The sequence below is a fragment of the Epargyreus clarus genome, unplaced genomic scaffold, assembly GCF_041222505.1.
Source record: "Epargyreus clarus isolate Ecla_fem2 unplaced genomic scaffold, WU_Ecla_fem_2.2 ptg000002l, whole genome shotgun sequence".
NCBI lineage: Eukaryota > Metazoa > Arthropoda > Insecta > Lepidoptera > Hesperiidae > Epargyreus > Epargyreus clarus.
The window spans coordinates 8,498,646-8,513,880 of record NW_027332210.1 but is presented as its reverse complement, the minus strand read 5'-3'; the positions used below and the strand labels follow the sequence as shown (position 1 = coordinate 8,513,880).

The 15,235-nt window shown below is 35.1% G+C and overlaps 2 protein-coding genes across 6 annotated transcripts in view; one reads left to right on the top strand and one right to left on the bottom strand.

The window, feature by feature from the left end:
- Positions 1–527: 527 nt before the first annotated feature.
- Kaz (E3 ubiquitin-protein transferase Katazuke) lies at positions 528–10,624 on the bottom strand. 3 transcript variants are annotated; one of them, XM_073079625.1, is made up of 10 exons: positions 10,515–10,624; positions 10,211–10,350; positions 8,440–8,592; positions 7,688–7,831; positions 6,718–6,847; positions 5,915–6,051; positions 5,307–5,445; positions 4,047–4,196; positions 2,884–3,074; positions 528–2,209 (listed from the first exon to the last, which is right to left on the bottom strand). In XM_073079625.1, the coding sequence occupies exons 2-10, from the start codon at positions 10,247–10,249 to the stop codon at positions 2,111–2,113; spliced, it is 1,182 nt and encodes a 393-aa protein (XP_072935726.1). In that variant the 5' UTR covers positions 10,250–10,350; positions 10,515–10,624; the 3' UTR covers positions 528–2,110. The 3 variants fall into 3 exon arrangements, with proteins under 3 accessions (XP_072935726.1, XP_072935743.1, XP_072935734.1); XM_073079642.1 differs by having other exon boundaries at positions 7,694–7,831; XM_073079633.1 differs by having other exon boundaries at positions 10,450–10,536.
- A 787-nt stretch (positions 10,625–11,411) lies between these two features.
- CtBP (C-terminal binding protein) overlaps positions 11,412–15,235 on the top strand; it is a 178,738-nt gene continuing 174,914 nt past the window's right edge. For all 3 annotated transcript variants that reach the window (XM_073079608.1, XM_073079593.1, XM_073079584.1), the window contains exon 1: positions 11,412–11,683. The gene's annotated coding sequence lies outside the window, so the exon portion shown is untranslated. The remainder of the gene's footprint in view (positions 11,684–15,235) is intronic.

Here is a 15,235-nt window from a genome sequence, read left to right as displayed (position 1 = left end):
CGCAGCACATTTATCAATAAAAATAATGTAATGTAGTAATAAAGCCATATAAATGTACAATATTGTAAATATTCGTAGAAAATAAGTGAAAATTCCGCTGTAGGAACTTAGTTGTAGTACAAATTACTCCACTTGAATGTGATAACTTCTTATTTTACGTTATAACGCTTGCACAATTGTTATGTTTCACTTGCGAATTATTTAAGTGTTATGTAATATCTAATTACATTTATTTTCTGTTGATTTCTACTTTATTCGAATATTCGTTCATAACCATGCATTTTATTTTCCGTACGTAATAATAATGGCGTAAGAAGTATAATCTTGTGATAAAAATGCCATTTATTAGTATTGTCATTATTATATTTAAGAAAAAATGTTAATGCCTATAAACTATTCTGAATATTTATGTTTTTTTACTAATTTAATTGCCTTCTTACATAAAACAACGAATACCCAAAATTGCTGCACACTTCACGAATTTATGTAAAGGAAATAATGAGTATAAAGGGAAAATGAAAATCGGATTCATGATTAGCTTCTATTTATCGATAAACACTTCATAATACAATACCACGAAATGGTGTACACTATACAATTCAGTATTTATATATCTTAAAATGCGAAATCATAGTCCACTTTAATATACAAAATACAGCTATGTAAATGGACAGAATGGCAACATTGTGCTAGCAAAATAAATTCTCTAGCAACACACAAAAATATACCTATTTAACTGTCATTTAAATATAGAGAAAATCCGAAAAAAAAAAATAAAAACATTGGCAGCTGTGAATATTATGATTTGACTCATTCGAGATTCATTTTTGTACCAATGGAATGAAAAATAAAATCAATTTTTAAAACTAAAATATAAAAGTGATAAAAAGCAAAATAAACTAACAATTTTGCATTAGAAAACTATTAAAATAAAACCACTAAGATACATGTTGCAAATGTTTACGAATTACAACACTGCAAGTGTATAGTGCAAAAAGCGAAATTAAAACTAATAATGAAGGATATTTATGTAGATTAAGCTTCGTGTGCTATGAAGGGCAGAATTCCTTTGACAGTCTTCTATTGTGTTACGGAGTGAGATCGACTTATATGTACAAAAACTAGGGTAGACACGGAAATAGGACTTATCAACTGTAGTGGGTATCAATCAGCAAATATTTGGCATAGATTCAAGATAATTGGACGTTTTTCAAAGAGGTAAAATGATAAAATTTATTAAATATGGAGATTTTTACTTTTGAATCAACATAAATTATGCATGCAATTCTTTTGTTCCACCGCTGGACACAAATTTCATTATGTAATATGCATAATCCTATTAGAAATGGTAACAACGTAATTTTTCATTTCACTTTATTAATTATTTATTAAATATGACAGCCGATAATCAACTCAATAAGCCTTAATTGGGTCTTACATTAGATTCAAAATCTACCACATACAAATAGTTTTCGCTACGAGGATTACAGACATACAATTTTGGAGATACTTCCCATACAATATGTATTACATCTAAAAGTGTAATATAATACGTATATTTAAAATGTTGCCAGAAGTCTGTCAAGTGGTTTAAACCCAACACAACTACCTACATAATATCATAATATATTTATATACATGAGGAGTGATAGATATAATTCGATAAGGATCTTCACGATCATGGCTTAATGGTCGGAACGCGCTGTTTGTTAAATGACGTCATGGTTTATAAAATAAATTAATTTGCTGTAGAGAAATTTGTTTTTAAACTATTATTATGAAATTAGTGTGACCGTTTTTGTGACATTATAATTTGTGAGATAGTTGAAATTAGGTTTTATAAATGCCATTTAATAGTGATGTCACATCTTATATTTGCCGCCCTCTACTACCATCTTTGTCTTTTGTCCCTTCGACCCTTCAGGGGCTAAATATGTAATACTTCTTTACGGTTGACCCCTTACAATAGTATTACAAAGTGATCATTAAAATACATAATTACAAAGATTAAAATGAAATAATAATAGTTTACGCATGAATTGTCATATATTGTATAGATAATACAGCGGTTTCTCTCATTAGCCGCGTTCCAATCCTTTTCTAAAGTTATTTACATGACGTACACCTTCTCGACGCGTTTCATACAAAACACCTCCTTTGTCTTGGGGCAGATGATGGAGCCGTGTTCTTTCATCATTTCCTTGAGAGCCTGGAAGATATAGTTAAGATTGTTATCTTAAATATCTATAGTGATGATTTTCTTAAATGTAATTTAGGTTATTAAAGACGTTAAACATGAGTTAAGTAGTATTACTGTTAGAGTAATAACCATTTTCCATGGCTTAGTTGTCATGAGTGATAAGTATGTTTTGGATTCTTAGCACATTTATTAGCTCTACAATAATGTTATTATTTATTATAGTGGCGGTGTTTCCAAATAGGCACGAAGGATTTCCACCTCATCAAAATTTCCACCAATTACTTACATTTTGTTATAAATCCTTTTGGGGGGGAATCGCCCAAAGATAGTAAAACTCTTGCACTTAACTAACGGTTTAGCTAACGATTGTCATCAGTATGCGTTGGGCATGACTCTAGCTTTGTAGGGATGGACAAATCAAATATTTTGAGGAATAATTCTGAACAAAAATATTTTTAAACGAAAAGATCTGCAGTCATTTCACGGCAAGCGGGCAGGAAAAAGCCTTTTCACTCAATTACTTTTTTCCTGTCTGCATGGCGTGAAATATTCCGTTGGCTTCAATCTATTTAGTCCCTTCGGAAAAAAATATGATTCCAAGTGATTATTATATTTGGCGTAGATCTGTCTGCGCTGGCATGCCACTATATCCCGTCACCCGAGCTAGCCCCCTAGGGGTGTACCTTCTCGCCGTAGACCTGTCCGTTGGGCAGCACCATGGGCTGGTTGTGCTCGTTGAGCGGGCGCTGCGACAGGCGGCAGACCAGGCGCGAGTGCGAGCAGTGCGCGTGCGGCAGGCCCCGGGCCAGCGCGTTCAGCGGCGGCTGGCACGCCGGGCACGCCGCCACCTTCGTGCTCTCCGTGTAGCACTGAGTGTGCGGGATAAGGAATACTATGTGCTACCGTACATTAATAAAGATTATCGCTCCTAACAAGAAAATGTAACCTTTCGATAATTGTCACTATTTTCCTGTTTGAAAAATATTAAAAAAAATAGTTTTTAGATCATTTACAAATGAAACGATATTTCTGTGCACTTTTTCTTCGGTTTCGTGTTTTCGCACCACTTAACTGCACATGTCGGCATTGTTCCGCGTAAATTATACCATGACAGCCACTAAATGGCTGACACATTCTTCAACCGTTTAAGCCATTTAATGGCTTTCTTCAATTACAAGGCGGTAAGATATCTATACTTATATATGTGTGCAACGATAAAGTGACGATACTCTTAAATTTCATATTACGATCCTTTACGAGTTAATTTCGATTCTATCGTTTTAAATTAGACAAAGTAAAATAATTCAAAACCAATAAATTGATGATTATTTATGTATAATGAATAAGTTTCACATGGTTTCAAATATTCAAGTACAAGTATATTGGTTTATATTGTGATAGAATGCTTTTGGGTGTATATTAATATATTAGATGTATATTATTATGTTCACAATTATTTTAAGAGTATGTGTAGCATATTGAGCACATAAAATAAGCAAACAAAATATTAATTGTGTGTCCCTTAAGATTCAATTTTGTTAGTGTGTGTGGACATAACATCCCCTTAGGGGTGATTGCGGGTGCTATACGGGTGTGTATTGTGTACTTGTAGCGTCCCCTTAGGGGTGACCGTGGGTGCGTTACGGGCGTATATTATCAAAGGATATGGCGTGTTGAGCGCGGATGTGTGTATTGTGTACGAACATATAGCGTTTTCTTGGGGGTGAACACGGGTGCGGTACGGTGTGTGTATTGTGTACATATAGCGTCCCCTCAAGGGTGAACATAGGTGCGGATCCCTCAGGGGTAATCCCGGGTATACAGCAAGCTATTATGAAAGGATATGGCGTGTTGAGCGCGGCGAGGCCGAGCTGCAGCGCGACGGGCAGCGCGGGCAGGCGCGCGGGGTGCAGCAGGCGCGCGTGCTCGCAGCGGAACTGCGCCTCCAGCGCCGCCCAGCGCGCCGCGCCCAGCAGCGAGCGGTACGGCTCCACCTCTGCGCACACACACACGGGTGAGATATGCTGTGTGACTCCTCTAGACCCCAAGGTGTCGTGGCTAGCGGCGACCGGTACAACTGCCCCTCTACGGGGAGATACGGGGTGAGATATGCGAGCGGTACGGCTCCACCTCTGCGGGGGAGACAGGGCAATAACACTCTAGAACCCTACGTATCATGCCCAGCGCCTCCGCGAGGAGATACACAATCGGTGAGATATGCGAGCGGTCCGGCTCCACCTCTGTACGAAGGTAGGGAAGTACTATGCCCAACTGCGAGCGTTACGACTCCACCTCTATACGGACAGATACTGTGGGTGAGATATGCTGTGTTACCCTTCTGGACCCCTACGTACCACGTCCGATAGCGGCCGATACAAATCCACCTCTGCGGGCAGGAAGAATGTGAGACATGCTGCGTGACTCCACTAAATCCTTAGATATCATGCCTAAATGCGACCAGTACAGCTGCCCCTCTGTGGGGACAGGAGATGAGTTATTTCTTACCCTTACCCTTCTCTACCCCTCAATACCATGTTCGAAACGATACGGAGCCAACTCTGCGGTGAGATACTACCACTGTTGCGATTCCTTCTAATACGCACAGGATGAGGCGGACAACGTCCTCGACGCTAACAGTGCGATGCGAATCAGGACACCTACAATTACTACCTCCGTCTACCACGGACGATTTCATTTTATAATAATATGGTTTGACCAAGATAATCTTGTTGTAATTTTGACGGGTATTAAACCAACCTACACTTTACACAGTCCATTTAAGTTCCAGTAGAACCCTAACAATGATGCTGTCATTATGCCCTTCATTGCGCCATGCCGAGTTCTAGCAAGTTACGGTTCTCCACCTTTGCAGAAATCATACGTTACACTAACGATACGCTCTCTCACCCCTCTGAACCACACCTCTGCATGGTTCCACCATTGTATTATGCTATACTTACATCAAGTTATTAAAATAATTAACGATTACCATTTTGAACATATTTTTCACCACAATCATTTACAAAATACAGAAATTCGAATACTTGAGTACAACGTAATTAATCTTGACAGTCAAGTGTTAAATAGAGATAAAGTGGCAGCAAACCCGTGTCCTTAGGGAAAGCTAGCATGCCCATGCAGTGCTGTATCTCTTGAAGCTGGCCGTCCTCGTACGACGAGAAATGCTTCTTGGCGTAGCGAACCGCCTCCAGGCGTCTGTCCTCACGCACCAGCTCCACGAACTCCTGAAAAATTGAAATAATTAGTATAAAAATGAAAAATGTAGGTACATTTCTGTTCTGATGACATAGGATCTTAGCTTTTTAAAATGAACATTTAGTTTTTTGATGCATTAAGTATTTTTTGATGTAGAAAAATCATATATTTTTTCACCACTTCATTCTTTGCCAGCAACTTCACAATTGTTTAATATATATTTAAAATTTAATTTAAACAAACGCTTGCTCTTCTCTCAGAGTAAGAACAGTTATGGAAAATATATCACAATTCAGTTCAATCAGTTGAACGTTCAATCAGTTGAACGAAATCAAAATAAATAAAAAAAAAATTGAAAAAAGTGGAGTTCGCTGATGTGCGAATTGAGGTATCGATATATGCAAGATGTTTAGAAAACTTCGATAGCGTGATTCAGAATACTCGTGGCGCCATTTCCTGTCGAGTATCGGGAGGTCGGACAAATGAACCGAGGCCCACCTGTATGCGTATCTTGAACTCCATGGTGGAGTTGAGCTTGCGCAGCTTGGAGCGGTTGTCGGCGCACCACTGGAGGCAACGCGCGGTGCGGCGAGCGCTCAGCTCCGCTTCCACTTCCGCCGCCGCTGCGTATATGTCTGGAAGAAATTAATTTTTTTTTACTACAGTCCGTCTGATCCAGGTCACTGTCACCCATGGACATCATTATACTTTAAATCGCCGACGCAGAAAAATTAACCTCATTTAAAGATCCATTTGTGAGCCACTTCGTATTTTTCAATGTAAAAGATAAACTTGTAAACATTTATAGGATAAAGCCAAAAATAACAAACCAATGCGTTTTTCTAATGGTACAAAGTAATCGCCATATTACTCTAACACTCAAATAATTACCTGTAGAAGAGTCAAGACTGTATCTGTGTGTTGTGTGTGTGACACACACATACATAGAGAGTTTTACAGTAATACTACACGTATAAGAATCTTTACACCTCACTTATAATTGTGCCATACCTATTTCTACATGTAACCTTTTTTTTAATTTTCATGAAAGGATTTATATGCTGGCTGATTTACGTATAAGATGACTATCTTAGTTCTCAGAAATGGCAACAAATCTGTGATCAGCCTTGGGTAGTAGTACCCCTATATTGAGTTGTTTAAAGATGTCCATGGGCAGCAGTGACCACTTACCATCTGGTAGATACAAGGATGACCAGATTTACTGGCTTGCTACTCAATTTTATAACAAGTAATGTTATTTTTTGTGTGATTCTATTAAGTTAGTATGATTCCAGTCTCACCAACGTTAGTCAGGTCTCGGAGACCCCTCGCATCAGCCAGCTTGTTTGCAGAGTCGTAGTACCCATTGCGAAGACAGTAGTCCACCAGCATGCGGTCCAGACGGACCTTACGCCACTGATTCAGCTTGGTCTGCAATATGTTCAGGATTACTGGTCCAGTTATCATACATTGGGTATTTGTGGTGTTGGCTCAATATGTGGGACATAGTGACTAAGTTTTATATGTCTATAATCCTTTTTCAAATGAAAGGAAATTAAAAATTACATTAAGAAAAAAAGAAAGAGATTATAAAAAGAAAGAAGAAGATGAAAAGAAATACATGAAAATTAAACGAAGTTAAAATGAAATTAAATTAAATTTCCTTTTTAAATCATTTTATCCTATTTTCATATGCAATACATATGCATTATTATATGTAAAGATGCAATCTTTTAAAATAAAATGAAACAGATATTAAAATGACAATGGTAAAAATAAATTATAGACAGTAACAATAATATGAATATATGAATACAAATATATGAATTGGTAAAGTCAAAGTTAAAAAGTGGCAAGATTCAATAAACACACTAACATAAGAAGTTAATAAGAAGATTGTTAAAACAAGTTGAAAATTATAGCACACAATGTTGGTGGCGCCTACACATAGTTAGTATGTTAGTTAAGTTGTGTTATAGTCCGCACCAAACTTCTAGTCCGCTCTGAAGTTGTTGCGCGCAGATTTAGTTAGCATATACTCCGTAACGTAAGGGCACACTAGCGCAGCTATAGTTCCGTGGGCGGGAGCGGGCAGCGGAGGGTGCCGGCGGCTTCTGCGCTATCTTCGTCCCGCTAATATCTTCAATTACTATTGCGACGCGACTCATTTCTATATTTCTATATTGTTTCTATATTGGGAGCGGACTAGAAGTTTGTATTTTGTTAAGTTTTACTGTGTTACATGGTGGTGATGATAATACCCAAGGCTACCTTGACCTGTGGCGTGCTGGGCTCCGTCAGCGCCTCCGCTTGTTCCTTCAGGTGTTCTAAACGCTTCTTGCACACAAACGCTGCTTGGACTTCCTCGTTTATAGCCTCACTTGCCTTCCGCTTCATTGTGTTTAGCTTTTCAACCTAAGAGTAATGGATTTTAACTTAATTATATTACATAGGAATGTTAATACTTCATATAATTCATAGACACACACACATAGATATGAGAATTTCTAAATGTGGTCATAAAATACAATGTCAACTGAACAGTATAATCCGTACACCAAACTGCTAGTCCACTCTGAAGTTGTTGCGAGTAGGTGTAGTCATACAATTTGCTATGGCAATGCGACTCATTTCTACATTCAGAGCGGATTAGCAGTTTGGCGAGGACTAGCAGTTTGGCGCGGACTATACATCAGTATATATCACACACTTAAGTGGACATCATAAAATGAATCTACTGTACAATTTTTTTTATTTTTTTTTATTTATCTTTAACAATTATTTGTAATAATTGCTCAGGAAGTGACTATCCTTATTATGTAAATAATTATCTTTATCTTCTCATCAACAAACAAATGTTATATACTCACATGATTGCATTACATCAGTATATTTTATATTACACAAGAATTGGTAGTTTAAGACAGTTACACCCATTAAATTTATATTCTTAGTCTCTTCCCTTTTAAAGCTAGTTCCAACCTGAAAAGTATTTCATTTTGTTACAAAATACTCATTCTCACCATTCCTCCGAGCAGCGAGTGGATCTGCCCAGCAGTGGGTGTCTTCCGGACGGCTGCGTCCACATCACTGGCCGCAGCGGACACCTGGCGCGCCTCCACGTCTAACACGCGCTGAGCATTGCGGTAGCGCTTATTAAACACCTCATAGGGTACCTGCAAACATTGTGGGTTATGCATACATGGCAAAAGCATATTTTCATCAAACGTAAACAACTAGGGCTACAAATACGTAAACTCCACTGGCTAATAGGTTGACAATCACAACTATCCATGAGTAATAAACTTCTGTATAAAACTATACTTAAACCAATCTGGACGATAAAATGCTAAGAGATACTAAGAATGATAACCAACACTCCATGGTATATCACAAACGAACAATTACATTCCAACCTGCAAGTCAGCACAGTGAGGCAAGAAATAGTATGACATACTAAAACCTACCAGTAGAGAATAATAAACCCCGAGGCAAAGACCCTCATGAAAGAAACTCACTCGACTCATAGGCTGAAACGAAGAATGCCCCAAGACATACTTAAATTATACTATTTATGGATAGTAAAGTAGGATGTGACACAGGTCACATACCGAGCATGTCATGTTAAACCCCAACCAAACTACTATTCATTGTCCCAAGGTATAACAGATCATAGTAAATCTTATATATAAAATTCTCGTGTCACAATGTTAGTTACCGTACTCCTCTGACATGGCTTTACCGATTTTCACCAAATTTTATATGCATATTCAGTAGGTCTAAGAATCGGCTAATATCTATTTTTCATACCCCTAAGTGATAAGGGTTGTTCACCCTTAACATTTTTTTATTTATATGGCAACACAACGTTTGCCGGGTCAGCTAGTAATAAATAATAAAAAAAGGGTTTATGATCATGTATTGATATTTCAAAAATATTCTACCTACATAGCAAACTGTGGTTATTACAGATACTACTGAGTAATACAGGCTAAACAAAATTGAAAGTTTATAATTTAGATGTTTAAATATAATAGATTCCTTTGTGATTTAACTGCAGAGAAACCACTGTCACACACACAACCTATTCCTTTCACATAACAGCACCACACAACTCCAGTTTTCTGATTTGATGCATAATATCATAAGGCAGAAATAGATATTTCAACTTAGTTCTAAAAGGAGTAAAGCATCTGTAGCCCTCAAACATGAGACTAATCATAGGATTAGGATAGGATTTACATAGGTAAATATGGTAACATATGTCCTTGGGTAGCAAAAATTACTATACTATAAAGTGGGAATTCATTATTTGATACATCATCAAATTCGCAAAAATATTTAAACACCCTTAACTTGATCTAAATCACCATTACTAAGTCCATCATTCCAAATGGTTGGCAAAGTAGATCAGATGGAGTAGTAACTAAGATAAGCCTGTCCACTATGCCCTTATAAATATGTTGGTATTACACTAAAATTGCTGAGTATTTATTTTCTCTGTGGCTATAGATATAAATTCAAAAAAGCTCGGAATACAAATAAATATAAAAATTTTAGAAGTGGGCCCTTGTGTAGACAATAGTACACAAATAATTTTTTGTATCCTTACAAAATTCAGAAATTATTGTCCTCAATATTTTAATTAAATATTGCAGTTGTAAAAGGGATTAAAAACAAAAGAAATCCAAACTTGTACCAAATCAAATCCTGAACTTTGTAATCTGATAGTTTTGTAAACTCATCGACAGCCATTATGTCGCGTCCTAAAAAAAAGTTAAAAAAATAACTTACCTTCAGTGTAGCGTGCTCCAAGGACTTAATTTCGTTCATATTCGAAGTTCAAAATTTCTTCAGAAGCAAAATAGTTCACGCCTTTCTCACGACAGCCGTATGGAGATCTTACAACGAAAACAAAACTCAGCTGATCCGACCTGCGCTACGCAAACAAAAGTATTAGCAAGGACGATATATTTTCTCGTGTACAAAATTACATTATTTGTAAATATCTGGATAATCGTATAATTTCTTACATTTATGTACAACTTGGAAAATTATAAGCTAAAAAGCAATTTTAAATCGATTTAAAAAAACAAACCTGAAAAGCTTAGCAAAATGACGATGATAGATAAAATTATTTAATTACAATAGCAACAATTTTTCCCATCTGGTTATAGTATCAATAAAAAATATTTATCTATATTTATCACATTTTTTAATTAAAAAAAATATTAAACTATGTACTTTTATAAATGTTTATTTTTATATTTACTGAAAAATAATTGCTTAAATTGCGTTAGTAAAATAATTGTTTTATTAAAAATCTAAGTTTTTTTGCATATATAATGAATGAAACAGGTTAACGACAATATTTTTTACTTATAATGTGTCTATACTCATTTTATCGGTGTTGATAAATTCAATTAGCTGCTTTTAACTATTTGTGGACGGACTTTACTACTATTATTTTAGAAAAATAATAAAAAATCTGCTACTTTTATAACAATACGTAGGTATATTTAGTTTTATCGTAAAAAATGGATAAAACGCTAATATTGACGAAAAAAGAACATATTTCAAAGCACAGACCTGTGTTTATTTTGTACCCAAGAAGATCTGTGTTTCAAAGTATCAGTTTGACATTTTAAAGGTAACTTTGCAATTTAAATATATTTTTTCATGGAGTATACCTTTTTATCTTAATAAAATATTATTTAAAAGTCATAGTTAAAAAAGACGCATTACTACGTACGTACATTACATTTCGAATTGACAAATGAAACAGTAAAATACCTTTAATTAAACTTTATATAAGTGTCTATTTATAATAGAAAATTAAGATTTACCGTTAAAAACGTATTATTGTATTTATTATAAATATGATTACATTGGTTGTATTCTTAAAGATGTTTAGGCCTAAAAAATATAAAAGTCAAGAGTCAGTCTATGGCTATCAATCATAGACTACTCAAAACTTTTTATTCTATGCATTTTGTCGGCGCGTCAGCGCGTCACTTTCATTACGCGAATCCGCCATTTTGTACGTAGCTGGCGGTCATTCAGGGTTCGCTTTCCCGGTTAAGTGTTTATTGCTAAGAAAAACTGAAAATCTTCATTTTATTACCTTTGTAAATTGACTGTGGACTGGATTGACGATTCTGTGAAATAATTTTAATCCTGTACCTTGTGCTTTGGTGATTTTGTGAGTGCCCTGTAATTGGAGCGCGTGGCTGGTTACTCTTTGTTGTTGGATTCGGCGTATATACGGTAAGTTTAGTTATATTCGTTAAGAATGTGATAGTTTTAGTTGCAATGGATAAACGAGTGAAGTTTTAAGTACAGTGATTGTGTGTATACGGGCGTAATTATTGTAAATGAGGTAGCGTCATAGGCTAGAGCGGCGCGGCGCGTTGATTCTGCCTTGTGGTCTCGCTAGGCCGACGACATATTCGCCGACGCCGCCGCGTCACTAGACGCACAAGAAACGTGATGGTCGCGAAATAGTTTTCTAGAAGCTACCAAAGTACTCGAACCGAGAACGCTGTACAACGCACGCGGTCTCCCGTTGTGCCCCTAGTGACCACTGACCTAGTTGCATTAGAAAGTTACTAGTAAAAACTATACACATGCTTTATTTACTCTACAAAAAAACAAATTGCCAACTCATTGCACATGTCACAACTTGTTTCCAACATAGTAATACAAAGTTTTATCTATATCCTCCACAATCTCTTGGTGATATATAAAATAAATATTATAATATGCCATAAACTAACTTAGTATTCATGATAATTTGAGTACTAATATAAAAGAAATCTTCATTGCTTAAGTAATTATTTTTTACTGGTTTTTGAATTGTTATCTCTACTTTTATTTTACTTCAAATTAGTATGTAATCACTTAATATTTAACAGTAGTATATCTATGTAAATAATTTATTTAATTTTGCCCTCCTTAATACCAACATATTAATTTACATAAATCATTAAGTGAATCACAAGAATAGTTTTAGAATGGACAGTACAATATATTATTATAATTTTTGTACTTAATTAAGTTCTTGTGTAGATTTTTAATATGTGCCATACATCAGAGGGGATACCTTATGACCCAAATTAGTTAATGATATAGGTTGCTATAATAGCCTATTCATTTTTGTATAGTAATAACTTTTTGATCTAAGAAACTGTCTCTTGTCAAGTATACTTATTGGTTTTAATCTGGATTTTAGTTAATATTCTGTGAAGTCCTCATATGGACCTTTTATGCTTATAAGGGTATGAATAAATGATAATGGTATAGATTAAACATTTCATTTTTTTTAAATTCTATGCTTACAATAAAACATTTTAAAAAAAGAAGTTTTTATTTAGACCACAATTTTATATTTAATGTTACTGCAACTTATGTTAATGAATTCATACTAAGCATACACCTATTTATATATAATAATTATATACATTTCCTGTTTTTTGTCTAAGTACTTTATAACAACTGAGTGCCATTTTCCTATTGTAACTGTATTGAAATAGCTTTAAACAGTTGAAAACAGTCTTTATAATAAATACAATATTTAATAATACATTTATGTTTAATCTCATACTTAAATATAAACATTTTTTTAAGTAACAAACTACCTTACAGTCAGCCTAGACTGTATACATATATCTGGTTATGTGTTACCAACTCCATATACAACAACTATTCATATAATATCAAGACTGATAAAGAAGATCTAAAGTTGATCAGAGATAGAAAATTACAGATTAAACACATTCATTAAATTTGGAATTTCCAGTGATTCCTAATACTTTATTTGCCCTAACATCAAACAAATGTTCTTCATGTCCCCTCAGTAAAGTTAAATTAGTACCAACTTTCTCGCTCAACTAAGTTTGAATTGGGTAAAAACTTTGAATGGATTTCATTTGAAAGTTTTGCCTTTCATTATTTACCTATTTAGCTTTTGTGTTTGTTTTGAGTTGTTGGTTTTTAGTCTTGTTGGAATTCTTTCCAAGTTTCATTAATTTCTTGATCAAAGTTTCTTATAAGAGCCGTTGAGCACAATCCTGTTCTGTTATACTTTTACAATGAACAAAAGAAGCCTTACGGAGGAAATTGTTTTAAACTCGATACCTACCCACACAAAGTTTTGCTTTCGTACGCTTTTGTAAAAGGAAATTATATTTCATTACTTACAGTACACTAACTATGAAACTCGCGGTGCTATCTGCGGACGTAAATACGCTTACATTATACAATAGTATAGTTGTAAAACAGTTTTAGCATCAACGTTTATGCCAAGTACATGTATGATACGTGTAGCGGCTAGCTCTCGCGTGTGTGTGTGTGCGTCGTAAACAAAGGCACACACGTCCGTCCGCGGCTCGCCTCGACCTATCTCCGTACTCGCACAAGCGATGTCAAGAACTCGCTTGCAACGTATAGATAGATAGATTGCATGGCAACTCGCTGCGAGTCGAGTTTCTTTGCGTTGGCCGCGCAGGGTTGTGCAATATTATTTTTAGTAATATTTTTGACATTCTTGATTTCGGTTTGGATTGTTGACAACGGATTGATGACGATTTTTATCATATAACACCTTGAAAGTATTTGTAAGTAAAATTTATAAAAGGTGTAATATTTAAATAGCATTAAGAACAATTATATCTATAGTATGATTGGTGTACTTACCTTTAGTAGATTAGGCAACATGTTCATTTTTGTATTTTAGTTTGATTGTCGTCCTGGCATTTGGAAAGTCGATAACATTGTTAATCCTATCTCAGTCAAGACAATTAACTGAATAAACGCTATACTTAAACATAAGTTGTTAGACTATAATAGTAGTCACTATATGACTACTATTTACGATAAAATCATGAATTTTCGTAATACGTCTACGCTAGACGTATTTATATCAGGGTTTAAAATTTAAAATATGTAGTTAAAACTTGTGATGACCGCGAGATAAATTATACATTGACTCGGCCTTGACAGTCATACCTAAACTTTTTAGTGCTCTTGCCAGCTTCGCCACAATAATCGGTATTACGAACATAAATAATGCAGAGCCTCCCCTTGACCCATTGCCGTAATAATGTATCGGACCTTGTAGCCGGCTAAAGAAATGGTCTCTTTTGGATTACCCAAAAGAGCCTTACCGCGCGACTCTTAACTTAAGGCAAGAATTTTAGATAATTTCGTGTTGAATTGTCAAATATTTGACCCCTACAATGTTTAGTATAGTTATGTAAACTTACCGTAAAAATTAGTTCAACCGATTTTCAAGATCGACCCAAGATCGATCGTCAAATTTGTTTGAGAATGTAAGCTATATTGTTTGTAAATGTTAGAGAAATCATTTTTACCTTTGATTCCTTTTATAATTATAAAGGCCTCGTTGTTACTAGGAGACGAACGATAGTTTCTACTCGCCAGAACGAAATTTAAAATAGAAGAAAATAGAAAATATTAATTTGTCTAAAATTATAGCATTAGAATCTTCATGATTATGGGTAAAGACATCTAAATAGGTATTATCATTGTAAAGCAGATGCTGTAACCTTAATCTGGTTTTATCCGGTCATTCCAGTATGTAAAATAATAATTATAATAATTTATTCTGAGGAATCAATATCATTAAAGATATTGATTGAGATGGAATCTGTCATATTATGAAATCAGTTTATATATATCATTAATATACTTACTCTTGTTATATACAATTTTCGCCTATGGATCCGACCGCGATTATAATTAATTGTGCGAATAATTAGTTGACTGTAAATATTCCCTTGGAAATGAAAACTAAATGTT